This window comes from Schistosoma haematobium, chromosome 1 (assembly GCF_000699445.3).
Source record: "Schistosoma haematobium chromosome 1, whole genome shotgun sequence".
Taxonomy (NCBI): domain Eukaryota; kingdom Metazoa; phylum Platyhelminthes; class Trematoda; order Strigeidida; family Schistosomatidae; genus Schistosoma; species Schistosoma haematobium.
In genome coordinates, this window is record NC_067196.1 from 29474215 (window position 1) to 29495411 (window position 21197).

The 21197-nt window shown below is 31.9% G+C and overlaps 1 protein-coding gene across 1 annotated transcript in view; it reads left to right on the forward strand.

Annotated features, from left to right (window-relative positions):
• Positions 1–5888: 5888 nt before the first annotated feature.
• The window catches only part of MS3_00007034 (uncharacterized protein), an 86275-nt gene continuing 70966 nt past the window's right edge, over positions 5889–21197 (forward strand). Inside the window, exons 1-3 of the mRNA XM_051215294.1 lie at positions 5889–6014; positions 15514–15710; positions 20786–20930. Coding sequence (XP_051073660.1) covers positions 5954–6014; positions 15514–15710; positions 20786–20930 — 403 coding nt within the window. The 5' untranslated portion in view covers positions 5889–5953. The remainder of the gene's footprint in view (positions 6015–15513; positions 15711–20785; positions 20931–21197) is intronic.

Genomic DNA, 21197 nt, shown 5'->3' on the forward strand with positions numbered 1-21197 from the left:
GTAACTAATTACTTCCCATTTGTATATAAGTATCTAACACTACAATTTCTTGAATCAACATAAAGGGAGACCAGCTGGTAAATGCTGTGGTAGGGTGTGATTTTTAACTGTCTACAGTGTTTATCCGATAAGATATAGGGTTAACTAAAACCATTTGTATGTCTGTTGATCCAAAATGGGTTAAATGGAAGTTTATGTGATTAAGGCCAAAAAATTATTAATCAGTTGTGAAGAAATTAAAAGTTGCAATGATTTTATTGGTGAAACAATCATAAATTCCCTAAAGTTAAATTTTAAGTAAAGCTATCGTGTGAGTTCTGAATAGATTTTAAACATAATGTGTGTGCGAGACCAACGGTTCTGGGTTTGGTCCGTGCGTACAGGGTCTTGGGTGCACACTGATGAGGAGCCCCATACTAGGACTAAATATCCGTTTCGTGATTCCATCTTTCCAGTGGTGGTCTAACTTAGATCAGTTCATGATTTCAATGAAATCCAACAATCTGCACAACCTCATACTGACGTTTCATAAAATTACGAAATTCGGCCCATAATTATTACACTGAGTTTATTGAATTGCTTTGTTAACAGTGTTGGACATTTTCATATATTAAAAGTAGGTTATGTAAGAATCTAAAGAGTGTAATAAGAAAATTAGAAGTGTTTATGTGATTTGCTATCCTCATAGATATTCTCTACCATGAAAAGTTAAATGCTCGTCTCGACTAGCTGACAAATATTCGTACTATTCTAGATCTTGTCAGTTTCGAATGGGACTTACATGTTTGATACTCCATAAAGCCAATACAGTCAGTAAAGATTCATTTCAAAGGAAGCTACTCATTTTCACTTCATTTAGTAATAAGATCAATAATTATTTCAGTCAGGTATTTACTACAAAGAAATTGGTGGATGAGAAACTAGAAATAGTGAACATAGTGTATAGGTTGAAAAGAATAGACAAATGAAAGAAGACTACTGTTTTTATAGTCAGTCATATTGAAATCGAGGTTAGTCTAATTTTGAAGCTTCACACAACCATACTTTCTTATTTTACCAGACAGTTTTCAGTAATGTAAATAACTTTCAGTTGATAAGTACTTATCAAAAGTGATTTCTCACTGTATTCATAAGTGTACAAAATTAGGAACCTCGGGTAAATGTATAAATGCATATATGTACCTCACTGTTTTTGTTCTAAACAGTTTAGACAAAATAATCAAATAACATAACCACTTCGATTGAGCATTGTTTGTTGGAAATTCTTACTAAAAAGTCGAATGGATTTCGTAACACTCATAGGTAATGAAATATTATGTTCATACAAAGATTTTTCCTAGTCGTTAATAACGTTATTACGTAAGACGTCTTCTATCACATTTCGACTTGGTATTATGTTCTACTTTTATCCCCTGATATGTAGTAAGTTCTGGTATTCAGCAGCTATTACTTTAGTTAACAACCATAACTCGGAATTTTAAATGTCATGCATTTATGAATTTCAGATAAATTACCTCGTTTCCGTAGCCCTAAGTGTTGTAGATCACCAACGTAGATGATCTGTGTCGAATGATTGGGGACCTATTCGAGTCAGACGGCTAAATGTTGAAGTCAATCCTCACGGTTAATACATAACGTGGGTTACTCTTTCGTTGTATCCAGATACTATGGATACCTCGATGACCGTACAACACAGAATTGTATTAGTAAGAGTAGGTACAAGGAACAGAGTGCGACTACTGCTGCATGGGCCAGTCCAAGGCGTTCAATTATCTGATAATCATTGACTCGACTGTCGGATGATTTACTTAGGGTTCAGTGACATCTCGATTTGTAGACTGAAGCAAAATCTATTTAGCTTCACATCTCATCAAATAACTTGTTAAATAACATAAACTGGGATTTCATTAAACTATGTAGTATTCTTATTAAGGTGACATCATAGCGTGCGGAAGATCTTAAAACAAACAACGAATTTCTGACTTGTTTCTAGCCCATCAGAAAACAGATTTTAAAAATGGATGGTTAGTGAGAAAGAATACAATAATACTGCAAATGGTAAATAGATTTTGCCCAGTTAATTGGTCTATTTATGTTTCCTACAGGTTATTCTGCATGTAAATCCAAACAACAATATATCAGCTCTTCCTAATGGATATAGTGTGTCCGCATTTCCGAACGATTTAAAGAAAAACAAATAGAAAGCGTTATGTTTGTGATAAGAAATGTCATTAGGTTCGTCATATTTTTATTCCAAATCTAATTAGTTTCTCAAAATTGTAGAACATTGTATGACTGAATTTCTGAAATTCAAACTCGGAAGCCTATCACAGTAAGTTAATTCACTACTTGTTTATTTAGAAAGTTATGGTTATGAGAGCGCGAGTGTTAAGAAAGTTGTCAGTTTTATAACTCCTACGGATTTTCGTTATATACACAATAAATGGAGTTTTGTATTCCTGTATTGCTTGTATTATTAGCTTTTGTCAGACGCCTCAACTGTCACTCTATACTCTACTATTCCTTAACCATTGGAAATTAATTATCCACCCTCTGTTCCATTCTGTACCACTTTCGTCTTAATCGTATATAAAAACAATCCCTATTTGATGTGTTATTATCTGACAATTCGTGTGTGAAACTTCATGAATTTTTGATTTATGATGACTTACGGGACCATAGAGAAAATATCTGCTTGCTAACTTCGTCTTCTGATTATACACTGGGTTGGGAGGACCTCGAAGACCAATAGGCGTTAAGATCTAGGTCGTTTTTCCTCGGTCACTGTGTTATTAGTACAGCAGGAAATCATCGATCCTATGGGCGATATAAGCGAAACACTCAGTAAGTGAACGTGATAATTATCTGGCTTTATATTAGGTAACCTAGCCACGTGGGATTAAAATAAGAAAGTCGTTTTTTGTGATTTGCAGGTTATATTTCTAAATAGTAAGGTTTGAGTAAATAGAATACTGTCTTCATTTGCTTAATTATATTGGGAGTCTAATTGCAATAACAGGCAGTTTTATTGATATTAGGTTAAGTGGGACAGATATGCTTAGTGTGGAACAACGTGATATTTTTTACAATTTTGTCTTAATCGATTCTCACGATCAAACTTAAGGCAGTAAAGTAGATATTGAATCAATGACATCCAGAATAAATAAAAAATACTTTGATCCACTAGAGTTTAGAAATGATAAATTGGAAATTCTGTGCCTGATACCGATATTTCAATATAATTTTTATATCCAGACTTCCTTTACTAAGTTATTTGAAAGTGCCTTATCCTGTGACGTGCACCACTTATTCGGAAAAACATTAGTATGCAGCGGAAATTCGAAGTAGAATGCTTACCATCAGAAGAGTAAAATAAAGAGAGGAGGAATGAAATCAAAGAGCAATCGGAATAAGAACGGGATCGGAAGAATGATGAAGTATGTAAAGGACAACTGATAGGACATATGTGAGTGGTGTATTTGATGTACGATTTTCATGTTTTACAAAGGCACTGTGTGATTTTTCATAAAACAGTTAATTAATTTACCGTACCTGAGTTTGAGTTCACTACAATTCTAATCCACAAATTAAGCACCTAGCAGGAGGGATCGATTTGGTCTAAAAGCTTTTTGCTAACTGATATACGTTAGACTGTAGAGCGGTCACAAAAGTTGAAACTTTTCCCAACTATCGCCATTATTTCCATGTATTAATACTCTGTAAGTAATGCAAGCGAATTATTCATTTTGTTTATCTACCAATTTTTAAACATAAATGTTCTGCGACATGTTATGTTACTGAATAGTAACTAGTAGTTTGACTTTTCTTTGATCATTTAAAAGTTTCCAAAGTTGTGTATAATAGAATTTTATTAGGCTCTGTTTAACATACACTAGGAAACGTATGCCATGCTGAAAATTTTGCAGGATCACTTTAATTTTATTATGAAAGTATCCATTAACTCGTTTAAATTACAAACGATCATACAATTAGGTAACAATAATTTTTTTGTCCTGCCAGATACCACTGTCACATTTCACATTGGTTCAAGTAAAAAAGCGTGCTGTGAATTTTTTGAGGATAATTTAAAAAGTTAGCAAAAAATGATGATCGGTTTCTATAGTTTTTCCTTCAGGATAGCCAGGAGCAGGTAAAGATAATAGAATTATCTGGATTATAAAAGTACATTGCTCAAACATACCTATAAATGATTATCGGTTGTGCTTGAAATCAGTTATTAACATGAGGATACTTCCACGATTTTTTAGTTTTAGTTATAGTGTGTATTTACATCACGTTTTGTAATGTGACAACATTTGAAAAATTCATTTTTCAAAGCTAAAGGTTGGTAATGGTCTTAGATACAAGGGTTTTAGGTAATAATATTTTACTCCATAAATAGAATTATTTTTAAAACATCATTTTGAGAGTTTCAGAATAGTTGTGGTCAATAAAATTTATAGCATCTGTGATGTTTCCTCAATGCTAACCTGCAGTACCATATGAATACCAACCAATTTCTGGTCAAATCGCCTTTACTTGAATATCTAATTAACACCCCAAGAGTTGAATCATCTTTGCTGATTATTTTGAAGCTAATTTTCATCGCAAACTGACACCATTTGAAGTATCACTGACAATCAGAAAGCACTGGATTGCCGTTCCTTCTTAACTTGAGAATCCTAAACTGGTGAATGCCTGATCTTACACAATATCGGTTCCAGTACACATAAGTCTCCCAACACGTATTTACTACCTACAATGACTTGTTTAAACCATAGTTTATGTTGCTTACACAACAGTACCTTCTCGGTGGCTGGTTGTCTGTTAGTTAATAACATTTTATTAGTATCATCTACTACTAAGTAGCGATTAACTTAATCCGATCCAGTTTGCAATATGGTTAAGAAGCTAAATGATGTCAAAAAGATTACACCTGGTGGGATACGTTGAGAGTTACAGCTTAAGCTTTAAGGATAGTAAAAATTCGTTAATAATCTTCCAGAAAAATGAAGGCAGCTTTAAAAAGTTAGTTTCACTAGCTGGTCACGTGATAGTGCCAAATATCATGTCTAATTACTGGTCCTAACAGAAATCTGATTAACGGGATATATAACGTGGTATGTCATTTCAAATCTACCCTGTTGATGAATACAAACAAACACAACCTAGGTCATCTGTTTTCAAATGCAGAACACCAGGTGCTTTACAGTGAATATGGTTTATTTTATTAAAAGCCTTTTTTCCCTTTCCGTGGATTTAAAAAGACGTAACATATATGGTTTTTAGTATAAAAGATGAATCACAGTATCTGACAGCGGATATTTTTTTCGGATCCTTCTATCAATCGTGAAAACAATATTCATATCAAGTGTTAATATACAAAAAAAAGTAAAATCGAGTTATCTCATAATAATTTCTTGGCAATCAACATTTATTTCTTCAATTTACTTACTAGTAAAATTAAATGAACTTGGGAAATTTATTCACATTTATTGGTTGACTTGTTAGTAACGTAGTACTTAAAATGTTCGTAAAATTATGTATTAAAATATAGATCTGTTGAATTTATTATGGAAATTAAAATCAAACAATTGACCTTTTATTTAATGGTCAAAAGCAGTGTATTTTAACCATTAATTAAGAGAAATTATATCCAAAAGTTAGATGTAATATTTACATAAATGCCAAACGCAACTTCACACTTTACTAATGAATGTTAAAATAAGAAACACCACAGACTCAGGTACGTTTGTTTACCCTTATCATATTGGAAATCTAAAATGTCTGACTAATGGTAGCACACATGTCTATCCACTACCAAGGTTATTAACTTAACATCTGATTGGCTAATTTATAAGTGCTATATTTTAAATTTAGCCCGTAACCACCCATCATATTTTAAAATGATGGGAAAGTACGGACTGGACGCTTAGTTATCCAACAACCTACCATGAGGAATCGTGGATTATTACGCTTTATTTTTATTTTCCTGTTCTATATCTTCATTTGCAGTAAGCATTATAAAAAAATGTTTTGTCTCAATTCACAATTCCCTAGTGTTTTTTTATATTAAGGAGTTGATTGTTTCTAATAAATTTCTGTTTATGGTCTCAACGTAATTACGAAATTATGTCAACTATTTAGGATACCTGCCATGATTTTAAGACGTGAATGGGTTTAATTTACATTCATATGCTTGTTGCAGAGCTTTTATTTAGATATTTTAGGTGAAATTATACACTTGGTTTTTACTGAATTGGAATTCATTTTATTCTTCACATAATTCATCTAACTGAATCACGAATTACTCAAATGTTTGTCGCAAATCGGCTTTGGGACGGACATGACTGTAACAAAAATAATAAAAATATTGGATGTATATCACGCGGTTAAATATGTGTAGTGTTTGCAGTATGTGTTTGTTTAGCCTAGATCCAAAAATAACTCAGATGTCATATTTATTGCTCGGCTTTGGACAAAAGATATAATTCTGAGAACTACCAGGTAGCTAGATAATAGTACATAGATTTTAACATTAATTCTTCTGATCCAAAGAAACCCTTCGATTATATCGCACATGATTATCTCTATCATTGTGTAAAGAAACATGTATTTAGAATAAGGGTATTTCAATACCAGTTTAATAGTTGAGAAGCCCATTAAAACTATAGATTTATTACCAAGTGTATTTTATATGCTTATCTTTCAATTACCGTGACTTTGAAAATATCTGAATAGCTGAAATCTGATGTAGTTAGCAGGGATGATGGCATGACGCGCGTTTCGTCTTATTTGGGACTCGTCAGCTGGACGTACCCATATCCAAGTTAATGTTCACTCTGGGACTCGAACCCAGTACCGTTCTGTCGAAACGTCAGCGCGTTATCCACTTAGCCACTGAGTCCAGATAGCCGTTAGCTCCTCCAATGGACTGAAGTTCAATTAATTATAAGCACAGATGATGGCGACTTAAGGCAATATCGAGGCAATCATCATAGGATGCATATATGTCAATAAGAGACTGATCAATTACAGTCCTAAAGATCAATGTTAAGATTCAAACAACCAGTACAAAAATGAACACTACACTTAAGTTGAAATCAAACTGTAAAGGAAATTGGCTTTAAATTTATTGAGGCTTTTAGTTGCATGTAATCAGATCATATCTCCGAAGTTTTCTGTTATACCCAAAAAACAATGCTGAAATACATTTCCCTACAGATTATCTAATGAACATTTCTTATGAAATATAGAATTGATTCTGATGAAAATAAATAAATATTGGTGCTGATTTTATCTAAATGAATTTCAGCAGTAATTTAATTTACCGTTGAGTATACCAAATAGAAAGACTAAAACTACAATTTTAGATGAAAATTTCAATGCTAACAAGAACATAACTTACTTCTAATTTTGTAGTAATTCTTTCTTCAGCCAAATAGTCTACGGGAATTAAACTATTGGGATGAAACGTATTAGATTATTAATTTCAAGTTAAATCATCTTTTGTGGATGAGGAACTAACTGTAACTAATTATGTTTTCTATCAGATGTGTTACGAATGCCTGAACACTGATTACCACGACGTGCAATGCTAACCGGTGTTCCGGATGGTTGGAAGAAAGTTAGGGGCGGCCAAACCAAGACGTGGCATCAGTGCTTGAAGTCACTAACTGCTAGTCTGAGCCATGTTGGTAGGTGCAGACTATTTTGTTAAGGTCCGTGTGACCATCTCAAACAATGGTTGAAGACTCTGGGTGATATGTCTCAGAATCGACCAGAATGGAGTTGGTGTATACACTCTCTGTCTTCCCTTGAACTATGAGATTAAAACTGCTTTACATCTTTCTTTCTGCCAACTAATCCTTTGTTCTTGTACTATATCCTTATATGCAATCTTTCTTTTATATATTACCACCACTGAAGTGACTACTTCTATGAATCCGGTGTTCATCTTGTTGTGCTAATGAGGTATGGCAACTTGGACCGATGCATATATGTGCCCGGTCCTACGTTGTAGCTGGCTGACTGACTAATCAGATGTGACACTATACATTAGGAGTTGGATATTCTATTTCTAATAAGCATTTGATAATTTGTATATTTCATGCGATTACTTAGAGATGCAAGTAAAATGCAATTCAAAAAATTGTAAATTGCGATGATAGAAATAATTCATTCTTTTCCGTATGACTAATCGCAAAAGACATATTAAGATAGACGATAATGTGCTTCTTTATTGATGATTTCAATAATTGAGAATTACTCTTTATCATCTATTTAGTAGACTGGAATATTATTCTTACTAAGTCATTTCAGGTGGATTCCGACAGCCTTTCTAATTTACAAGTGAAAATACCTATAAACTGAATAGGATAATTATTGAACATCATGGTAAGCAAATAAACATTTTGTTTTACAGAATCTAAATCTACACAATCCGGTTAATGAAAATGTTGCAAAGTTATTATTATCTACTTCCAGAATTGCAAAACTTTTCCATACTTCATATCCCACTGACGAGTAGTTAGTTAGAACACTGGTAGCTTAGTGGTGCATGCTTTTATTTTCTGTCTCACAATATTTCTTAAGGAATAGTAGACAAGTGTGTATTTGATCAATGAACTGAACAGATTTTTGTTTAGCTCGTTGTTGCCGATCTGTGTCATAAATTAATTATCTGAATGCTATCAAGCTTTCGAAATCATAACTAACTCGAAGCTGGTTGCGTAGATCTTCATATTTGCGAATTCACGAATTCTTGTTGTTTAAAATAAACTCCAAATTTAATATTTATTACTTAGATAAATGTAAGAATTCTAGTCGCAAATGAGGATGTTGATAGAAACTATATCACAATATGGTGTTCAACTGTTTACTGTAAAATTAAGAAAATTATTTAGTAACCCAAATCAGTAATCTTCTGATATAAACCAAAAATTTTACCACCACAGGTTATTAAATATGATCTAATGTCTTCTAATTTTTCATTACGGGATACTTTATCAGTACGTTGAAATTGTATTGGAAACAAGTCACCACAACGACTACTATATAGGGTTTGTTGAGACTATAGAACTTTATGATTTTACTTGAATCATCGTTGAAAACCTGGAAGCACTGGATGGCCGTTTCGTCATCGTATGAGGCTCATAAGTGGTGTATATCCACAACCTCACATCCAGGATTTAGACTCAGTGGCTTCGGTCCTTTACACGAACGCATAACCTCCAGATCACCGAGCCAACATTCAACGGTTGAGACTAAATGATACGATTGATCGGTTGTTAGCTTCATTTTCACTAATGGTTGGATGACTAAACTAATCTAATTATTTTTAAAATTTACTACTTAGTAATTAGTGATCGTACAATTTTATAATTATAATAAATAACAATACTATATCACGGTAGAGAGAATTTTGAAACGGTCACAATTACATATCAGATACACGATCACTCTTCCCGCCTTGGGAATATTTTTGTTCTTTCAACAAAACCATAGATCCAAGCAATTACTAGACGCTGTTCGTATAGCACATATGTTCTGTCAGTATTTTAACATGTTTATACCATTTAAGATTGTCGAATTAAATGTAATCTTTTATCATCATAATGAGGGTTTATGGAGATTGTTGTAATTTTAATAGTTAAATTCATGTTAGTGTTCCAATTAAAAATCTGGAATTTCTGAATCTTTTCAAGTGATAAACGATTATCTAAGAGGCTACAGTTTCAAATAACTAATCTAAGCTCATTTGATATTGATTGTTCACAAAATTTCTGAAATCACTATTCGTTCTTAAATGATTTATCTCAGTCCATTTATATCACTATCGTTTATACTTTTAACGAAATACCTAGTATTATTACGAACACTACGATATCTTGGAATACGAGTAAATCCACCTCGAAATCTTCAAGATCCAAATAGTAACGGACAGCTAATCATTTTAAATAATCCTGTACTGTCTAAAGTATAAAATAATAAGTCTACATGTCAGCAGGAACTCGTAATACCAATATTATTTTGACTGTTGACATAGTAATAAACTCCAGTAATACACATTATTTTACTGATATATTTAGACAGATAGATTACCTTAAAAAATCATTTATTACTAATAAAGAATAATGTGTATGCAGTAAAATGACCAACGTTTAGCTACACTGTTGTCGCATGTACAATAACTAATAAAGAAGTAAGCTTAATGGAAGGATAATGTTTACTGGAATATATTGAAGTATATCAAAATACATTAAATTTTAATCATTAAGTAGTAGGTGGAAATTTTCAAAACTCAATTACATTGAATTTTAATTTCTAAATATTAGTATTTCCAAGGCTCATTATTTTAGAATAGAGCACTGTTACTAATAAATATCTATTCATTGTTAAAAATGTAAATAATGTACATAATTATAAAGTATATAGTTCATCAATTGAAGTGTGACTCAGAACAGTTGAAATTGTCAAAGCCTTATCGCTAAATTAATATTAATTAACCGGTTTGTTTTCTAACAATGAAAGGTTGCATTCTGAATGTGAAATGGCTTTTTATGTTTGGTTGTACGTTTTTTCTATCTACGCTTTGACAGCGACATCTGCATTACATCATTAGATTCTGGTCATTAAATGATGTAGTAGATGTGTCAAAATTTTTAAAACTTCGTTTAGACATTTAACTCCAAAGATGTTATTAGTGAAAAAAGGGATCACTATTTCAGCCCACTCACCTTACTGAATATGTCAATCATTCCGTCACAAACAAAATAAGAATTCGAGAAAATATCTATTCGATCAAACTGTCGTACTTTATATTACCATGTAGTGTAGTAGTCAAGTAAATTTAAGACAAAAAATGACGTTAGAATATAAACTGTAGGATGAATATGGTTCAAAGGGAACGAATGAGATTCGAGAATAAAAATTATGAATTATTGAAAAAATTCAAGATGTAGGGGAAAATAAATGGTACATACATCTACATCGGTGTCACCAACTACGGGTCATGTATTTTCAAATATATTGATCATTGGGTAGAAAGTTAATAATAGATATATCTTTTGTGATATCCCAATTAGCAGGAAGTTGTATTTCTGACGTTTTATGCCTCAATGTAAGCCACTTCTTTAGAGTAAATGCGTCTATTTATCAATAAAACGCATATTTATTATTATGGATCATGTAATTCAGTGTATCGAACCAAAGGTTGCAATTAACCCGGACTTCTAACGATAATGTCTACATTTTCCTGAATGAGTTGAACTGACAGTTAGTGACTTCGTTTAATAATGCAACATTTCGATCTACCTTCGTTTAATCATCTTTGTATATATATTTACTGTAACAACAAGCGTATCATGTTGGGGTAATCGATGACTGGGTATGTGTAACATATGCCTCAACCACCACAGTTGGTCAAATTCACATCCTCGAGCAATTTCATCGTAACCCATTTGATGAGTAATAGTCTTAAGGCGACTAAAATTAAAAGTCTAGCATCAAGTGGATGTTTTCAGTCATACAGTACAATATGAAGTGAACTGCTCTGCACCATACCCCTCATTTGATAGGTATTTGGATATCTTATCTGCTCCATCGGTGATCTGAACTAAAATAGGCCACCCAAGCATTTTGTAACTGTAATATCTAATCGAATTCATATCTCATTTCAAGTAACTAAACATGTTTCGAGAAAAAAACTAAAAATTTATTTATGTAAATACTTAATCATTGACTTCCAGAATACAAACTCTGTTATTTACCACCTAGGTTAAAGAAATCTAGGAAGAAAAATATCATATATATATACATATACATTACACTTTCTTGATTATAATGTCGATAAATTTCTTTTGTTAATAATTTTCAAAGTGAATGATAAATAACCTCTTGTAAACTTTTTTGAAAGTAGTGAGGACAAGTTTCTACTTTATTTTTGTACATATGAAAAAGTAATGATGACTATTACCTTAGCATTCTTTACTTGCCTTGAAAGACAACCATAATTAAATAAGACAAGTCAGTACCAGTTAGTTATTTCAGCAAAAAGGACATATGTTGTTTGTTTTAGTAACGATATGTGTATGTACACTAAGTAAATAATTTCCGTTACTACGATAATGATGAATGATTATAAGTCCAAACTTGTTTAAATTTTGATTTACGACCTCATATTTCATTTTTTCATGTAGATACACATTAAAAGTCACATCAGTTTCATACATTTGATTTCCAACAAAACATGTAGCCATCTCCAATGCCCAGTTTAAACGAATTATTAATGAAGTTAGTTTCTATAAGAAAATCAAAAATTCACAGATGCTAAATGTACCATACTGGTTAATTTTGTCAACAATTAAATTAGATTTTGAATGATATAGTCTTTTAACAACATTTATTGTGTTGATTAGATTAGACTAAGAAACAGTTTTAACAAAGTAATGTGGCAAAACTTTGAAGTCAATGTAAAGCTATCTCAAGTTATTATTTTATGTATTTGTATTGGAAAATGTAAGCTAACTGGGATTTTAAGCAGAGATAGATGGCGGTTAGCAATGGAATTAAGGATGTGCTTTTTGTTCTGGATGTACATGCATTCTAGTGTCCATGTTTACTCCGGGAATCATACCCATCATTGTTATCCTCAAAAGCCATCATGTTATATACTTAGCTACTGACTTAAGGTAATACCGAGTCAATCCCTACAGGATGCATATATGCTAATAAGATACGGATCAATTGCAGTGCTAAAAATTAGTGGGAAGATTTTAAAAAATCAATACAACAATGAATTAACATGTATTTTATTCAAAAATAAGGAATCCTATCAAAAATGGTTCCAAGTGAACAGTTAGTTAGCTATATGATACACAGATGTTTTTTTCTTGGTGAATTAGAATGAACGTAACTCAAAAATAAAAAGAGTGCCAAGTTATGAAAAATATCTACAGTTAATGAGATAATGAGATCACTCTGTGAAATCGATAGTTTTTTGAAGTTATATTCTTTATTGGCAAACTAGTCTTAATTTTCAAGGCAAATCCAATCGTTAGGTGACATAACTAATCTAAATGATTCGTTTAATTAATGATAGTAACGCTAGTGCCACTTCTAGAGTACATTTAAACCTCATGATATATGCCAATTAGAAACTTTGAACTGCCAACTCCATAAGACATTTTCGTGCTTAGTCCATGGATTTTGTGTTGGTAAAATTCATTCAGTACTGTGATTTGCAATAGATGTAATTAAAACCATCAATAAACCATACCTCTTCAAAAATTACTCATTTAGTTCTGAGGTTTATGGAAATAAGCTGAAGTTGATCTTTGTCGAAAATTGATATCACTTGGAGAAACATTGAAAACTAGGGAGTATCAGATAACCGTTTCGTCTCTTAATATGAGATTCCTCATAAGTGGGCATTTAGAAGTCCGTCTGAGATTAAACCTAGAACCTTTAGGTTTCGTTAACTGTTGATCACTAAATTGAAAACTATTGCTGCACATTTTTAACTTAAACAAATGCAAGATACAGCTCAGTATCATTCAATACCATTAGTAAGCAGTCTTCTCATTTCCAACATGGTCGGATTATAACATTCACTGTATCATACAAGAATCTTGGTAATTCTTGCTGAAAGCAATCACTAATTGGCACACTACCAATGTTTAATTTCGAGGTTGTTTTTATCCTTTTCATATCATATTCTTTTGTATGCTTAGCGCCTAAATTTCTTTTTATCATCCTTGATACACAATTTAGTTAAGTAATTTGATATCGTTTTATGATCTCCATCATATTAAAAGACTCATATTTGAACGAAGTATATTCTTTTCGATAAATTTTTCTCAGGTCCTACAATTATATATCCAAATTAATTATTCGAAAAATGACCAGGCTAAGGGCAAAGTACATCGTTTAAAGCATGTGAATTTAGGATTGTCAAACAAAACAGAATAAAATTAATGTTTATATATTAAAGATTCCCATTGTACAAATTAGAACAACACACATAAGCAAACAATTGTTTTCAATTAGATCGTCATCAGGCTTTACTCTAATATACATCAATATTTATACGGAGATGTTCAACCAATCAAGGCAATTCGGGTAATAATCACAATGAAATAGGATAAGTCACCTCACATAATAGGTAAAAATACAAGTTGATAGTAGTAAGACAGATGTACTGATAGTAGTAGGAATAATAATAAATACGATAACAAGTCTTATCAATAGTTAAACATTTGAAATAGAAGGTCAAACGTAGGTAAATAGATTTAGAGTAGTCATCGCATAAAATTAGAATCATTACGTAATAAGAAGTGTATAAATGATTAGATAGTGAAGTATACAAACGGAAAGAGGCGGAAAATTACAAACAAACAATGAATGTGAAAATAAGGTTAATGATAACAAAAATAAAACAAATAATAACAATAAAAAGGTCATTTGTTAAGTTATAACTGGCCATGAAAGGGATAGGGGGGCTACGAATTTCTTCTGTACACAGAACTTGGGGTTATATGTACGGATTCCTATGGCTTTGACTATATGTAGGAGGCAAGAACGAACTCCGTTGGGAAATGATGGAGCTATACGATAGATCACTCGAAATGCTTCCGATTTATCGACAGTATGACCGCTATCAATAAGATGTGTTAAGATAGAACTGCATATTGTTTTTTATGGCCCCTTATAAACCAAGCTGGCAGATGTTCACTCATTCGTTGGTTAAGTTGCCTGGTAGTACGCCCGATATAGCTATCTCCACGGGAGCAACTGAATATGTAAATGTACATTAAGGAGGCCAAATCAGGAAACTTATCCTTCGTTTGAGTAGACCACTGGTCGACTAGAGAAGGTCAACGCAAGACTGGCTGCGTAGAATGTCCTGCTAATTACTCTCGTTAACCTATCTTTCAGAGTATCACTAGCCACATCAACAGGGATTGCACAAGTAGTAATAAGTGTACTTTTTTGTGCAGTTTCTTTTAAATATGCTGTCTAATTATGACAATGAACAGTTTTTTTGTTAGTCAGTTATTACCATAAAAACAAAAATTAGTAAACTGAGCTTCAGCTATTTCGATCTCATTAATATATTTGATAGTCGTATAGGTAGTTACGTTCGATTTTAATTAGTTTCTCAAGTATTTGCAAAGACCCACTGATGAATGACATTCTATTTTATTAGATTAGATAAAACTGTAAGATTTTGATCGCTCTATTAAAACGAACTACCTTGGATTGATCATGATCGCAGTAAAAGTGAGGGTATTAGTCTATATGTAAGAGAATTTCTACAATATTTGTCATTCTGAGTCTTGAAACCTGGTTTGCAATGGTTCTTCGATAGATAACGTCAAGTAGACAAAATGTCCATTTGTTCTCTGTATATGAAATACGTATTTACTCAAAGTTATGCAAAGTTTTATTTAATAATATCTACATTTATGAAACCTATCTTTTTTCATAAAAATACTCATAAATAACTTGTAGAATCTACATGCAACAGTTTTGATGTATGTTCAACTAACCCATGCCATTCAAATGGATATTGCATTTCTTATGAAAATGGAGGATTTCATTGTCGATGTTCACAAGGTTGGACGGGTGATGATTGTTCTGTAGATGTTGATGAATGCCATTTAAGTTCGACAAATCCATGTGAACATAATGGTGTTTGCATTAATTCAGTAAGTTAATTTATTAAAATTTCATAAATAATCCATATCTTAATGGATTATTGGTCTTATAACTCATTATTTATAAGTTAATTTCGTCGCATTTGCTTAGAGTGTTTCTTGATGCAATATCAATGTCGGAGTTTTACATGTAGAATTATTTTAAAAAGATTGGTTGTTGTCTCTTTACAATAATTTATTTATCATTTAAAGAAATCCGTACTTTACTAGCGATTACAACAAGTTACATGATCATCTCACTAGCTAACAATAGTAGATGTTCGAATATAAGAAGGTTACTTCATAAACTTAATATATCAAATAGATCTAAACAATCCTTGATACCAACAGTAGCAATAGGATTCAGCCTGAAAATATAACAACTTTCGGACTTTGAGCAATTTACATGTGATTCATATAAGTATAGTCAAACTATCGTTATAACGATTACCAAATAAATAAATTCCACTGATCATTTCCAAACTTTTGTTGTACTGCCAAGATATCTTAAACCAAGATTAAATCAAAGTTCAAAGCTCCGTTTTCAAATGATTCTTTAGTTTATTTTGGTTGTCAGGCGATTGGAAGTAGTCACCTGCAAACAGTTGAATAGGGTTTTGTGTTAGTTACTGCACGATGTTGAGTCACTTAGACTAGTGGGTCACATTGCGACTTGATTGATAGAAGTTGATGGGCCCCCAAAAAACTAGACAAATATAACATTGGTGATCTCATTTCAATTTAATAATGCAAGCCATTTTTTGGTCTACACAAAAATTTTTGTCGGTGTAAATCGTTAGTTGACTGAGTTAAACTCAGCTATCGATACGGCTTTTTTTTGTTGTTACATAGAAATATAAGTTGGATAACCCTAGAGGATTTATAGGGCATATTAGAAGGTAAATGATAAGTAGTCATGAACGAAATTTCTGTATCATTCTAAACTGTCATATTTTATTAGTTGTGCAGCTACCTGTCTTTACAAAACAAATTAAAAACTCATGAAAAAGATTTTGTGTCATCAAACAATCGAGCGTTTAATTAAATTAAGTATTTCTTTTGTTACTGGTAGATTTCCTATAAAATATTTCAACAGGCCATCGTATAAAATGGACTGTAAAACAAGGAAAGAAGTTTTCATATTTATTTATTTCGCTTAGAAAACACGTCATTATAGTTATTTCTGTCGTATCTGTTCAATTCTATCTAACCGACTAGTCATAATCTTTCCTAATTATTGTATTGGGTACACTACTTGACATTTTGTTTATTCAGAAAAATACAATCATGTATCATACATACGAAACAAAGAATGACATTATATGAAGTTCAAACAAATTAATCATATTTTGCCACGGGAAAAAACATCAAAATCCGGTAAAATTTTATTTTTTACAAACTTATTCTAATCTTTCAAAAACGTTATTACAATAAAGGCACATTTGTGTGTAACTGTTATACTGACGAATATAAAACCGTTTTCATTAAGTTCGATTGGTGTTAAAGCGGTAATTATGGCTTAAAGTAAATTTCTACCATGATAACACTGATGTTAATAGTGCTCAGATGGTGATTGCTATGAAAATACTTTTAGAGACCATTCAGTTCGCTGATAATTTACACTACTGATTGATTTTAGGTAGAAAAAGCATTTAAACTACCTTTTATTGTAAACGATTTCCCGAAACCCTTGGTTCTAATAATTAGCCGGTTACTTACTAGTAATTAACTTCAATAAATATTACCTGAAAGCTACTGTGTAGTGATGACCACTCGATTTCAACTAAGTAGGATGTGAGATGATTATTACCAATGATAGCAGTCAATGACGATAATATTGTGAACCGAATAAAGTTGAAAATATGGACCATTAGATGACAACCTTAATGGTATAAAGACAAATCTTTTGGTTTTAGGCCTGAATAAGCAGTGATTTTTGTCCCTGAAGGGATTGTAGTTGCATACTGTTGAAGAATCCCATAGTAGAACAAAAAGCTATCCAATGTCAATAGGTTCTCAATGGTTATCTGGTTAGAATAATGTAAATTTTATTCAGATGATTATTTATTCATTGGTTATTCTGTTCCAGTTGGCTTAGACTCTTATAAAACAAAATTAAATTGGAATTTATAGACATGACGCTTAAAAATATGAATCATATTTTGGGTGATGTGTATTATGTTAATTTATCTGAATGTTGATTTAAGCAACTCAGTTAATTCTCTTAAAATCAAGCTGACCATTAGTGTAGTTTAAGTTTGTTGTGTCGTCACATGATACACGTGACTACCACTACCAACAATAATTAGATTTATAGTCAATTTTTAATTGCCTCTTCTTCACTCAATCTTCCTTCGTAGTTACACCTTTTCTAAGTTGATTAAATCTAAGATTTTGAGGAAATTTCTAAAATGAAAAATGAACAGTATGAATGTTATCTGTAAATACTCTAGTTTTAATCTGAAGGATCCTTTCAATAAAAGTATTCTTGCAAGCTAATTCAGTTTAAGTTTATTAACTTCTCTACATTTCGACACATTTTTTCCGAAGTTAATTATGTATACCTATTGTGATTAGATTAACTGTCATTTACTAAGTAAGAGCCTAGAGATTAAAGTTTTCTAAACTCAATTAATCCAGGAAACAACATATCCATGGAGGAGGTTTTTGGAGATTGTTGAATTTTATAGTTTACATCACGAACTGATCTTAGACAACCAGTGAAAACTAGGGAGCACTAAACGGGTATTTCATCCTAGTATGAGAAAGAACAGTAACGTATATCCATGACTCCCCTAGAAATGAAACCAAGGTCTTTAAGGTCTCATGACGAACATTTAAACTTTGGATGGTTTTGGAATATCACGAATCGATTGGACTTGGAAGTGTAAGCCATTGCATGATAACTCATTAGTTCGAAGGTCAAGTGTTCACTGATAGGCCTGAAAGTCTTGAGTCTGATCTCAGCTGTTCAGTGATTCCTAGTTTCCAATGTTTGTCTAAGATAAGTTTATGACAAAAACTAAAAAACACCGTACCAATTGTTGTCAGCAGGTATTTATATTCTTTATGTAAATCGTCCAGAATATAACGTTTGTTATTCAGATATTGGATTAGTTTATTAGCCAGTAACGATTAGATTTCTGATTCCCCAATTACTTAATTGAGCGAAATCTGTTGGACGATTCGAGGCTTTAAAAAATGACTATCCAATCAGTATTCTCTAATGATATCAGTAGGTGAAGAGAAATTTATATATAGATTTAAACCGCTAATTGATTGACCAGCTAGTAAATAATTGCTATTCTTCAAAAATACTTACCCATAATCTTATAGATGACATGATCCAGAGACCTTAGATCTCATAAAGAGAACTTGATGCCTTTAAATCACTGAGTTATAAAAATGTCAGTAGTCTACATATTCATGTTCAATCATTTTGTGATACATTGCGATCCTCATTCCATATATCACTAGTATAAAACTAACATCTAATCATTAGACTAATACGTAAATGCATGTGCATTCGTTTTTTTTTACAAGTTCAAATGTAATTAATCATTTTTGCTTACAAATATAAGTAAAATACCTTGTCTATAAACCAAACATGTGAACTAGATTTCACCTAAACAATACTTTTTTCATTATACTGTTTTTAAATAACAATTTCGACATTTTCGAAATATATGCTAGTATCATCTACAGTTACTCATAAAATAGATCATATACCATGAATTCGTTTATTCGGTTTTTAAACTTAGTTATACATCCAAATGTAAATGTCATAGTCAAATAAGATTGTTGGTACATTTAAAAAAATTAAATACGTAATTATTACTGTTTATACATCCGCTCCCTACATTCATTAGATTTGAAGTAACTCTGTCTTATTATGATGTCCAAATCAATAATCGACGAATTATCAATTGTTTGACCTTTAAACTAATCCACAAATATACTCGTAAGATAAGTAAACTTTAGTTTCGAGATTGACTGATTGACTGTTCGTCTGAGCCATATTGATGAGTACAGACTACCTGGTTGATGTCGGTGCGATAACGTCCATTGGTGGTTAGGGATGTCGTAAAACATGACTTGGTTTCATATAGTCCTTGTTTTACTCTAAATCTTGAGTTATAATGTTCTTTTATAAACATCTTTCCATTCTGACTTTTTGAATTACTCTTTTGATATTTATTTCTTGTGATTATTATCGCTACTACATCATTTTTTATTCTTTTATTAGTCCTCTTGTTAATTTTATATTGTTGTTCTACTATGTTATAATAATTTGGGTTAACACACATTTGTGTCAGGCCCTAAGTTGATTATGATTGACCAACTGATGTAAGTCTCACTTTCAATTATTTAGCATTAGAACAGGTAAAAGTCTCTAAGTTATCTCTAGTTTTCCATGGCTTTCCAGTTTATATCACTCAGTGATGAATACAAACTACAGCCTAATTAATTACTGATGTGAAACAAATTAATTCAAATGTTTTTATACTGGAATTAAGTCCATTAACAAGTATAACTCAAGTTCTTAGGGAACTTAAAACCAAAACTGTCTTAACGCTGACTCAATATATGTCATTAAGCTAACTATCCGTCTTGATTATTAGGTAGCATGATTGTTCAGATTTTCTTACGAACAGAGTCTTAAATAGGGTTCATCAAACTAAGAATTAACAAAATAACCGAAATTGAGTAATTTCAGATATTATCTTAATCTTATGGATATTAATTATTTACAAGTGGACAATAAGATAACTGTTTTGTTTTATTGTTAAGTTTACTTTAAGCTGTGTTAGGTGGTTGGAAGCGAATAACTGAAGTTTCTTTGAATCTATGTCTCATGATAATCGGTACTAAAGGGTCTGAACTTCACAACTAGTTAACATCATGCTCAATGCAGAAATAGAAATGTCCCAAGATCCGTGCCTCATGAGTGAGGTGGTGATGAATCTTGGACTAGAGCAAAACAGTTACTCAGTACTCCTTGGATTCGAATGATTTACTCTAGTTGATTTCTATCCTTGATGAAAGGTTGACTACTATACTATATTTTTTATTTTTAATCCTTACAGCCTGGAGGTTATCAGTGTTTATGTCCACCTGGATATCATGGATCAAGATGTGAGGATGAAATTTTAGAATGCGCATTAAATCCCTGTAAACATGATGGAACATGCATAGATTTAATTAATGGTTTTCAATGTGTCTGTCCACTTGGTAAGCATACTATTATTAGTATCACCATTAATATTATCACTATTATTGGGACGTAGTACTCATTTTAAATTGATCTCATTTGAAATATAGTGGTATGAGACCACACATCAGAGCTTAGCCATACTAGAACGAAAAACCTTTTCAGTTTAACTTGGTTTTTAGTGGTCTCAAGTCAATCCTTGACGAATGCTATCTATAAATCAAGATAATCTCCTCAGTATCTTCATCAAAACTACTGCTCTTAATTATCACTGTCACTATTATTAT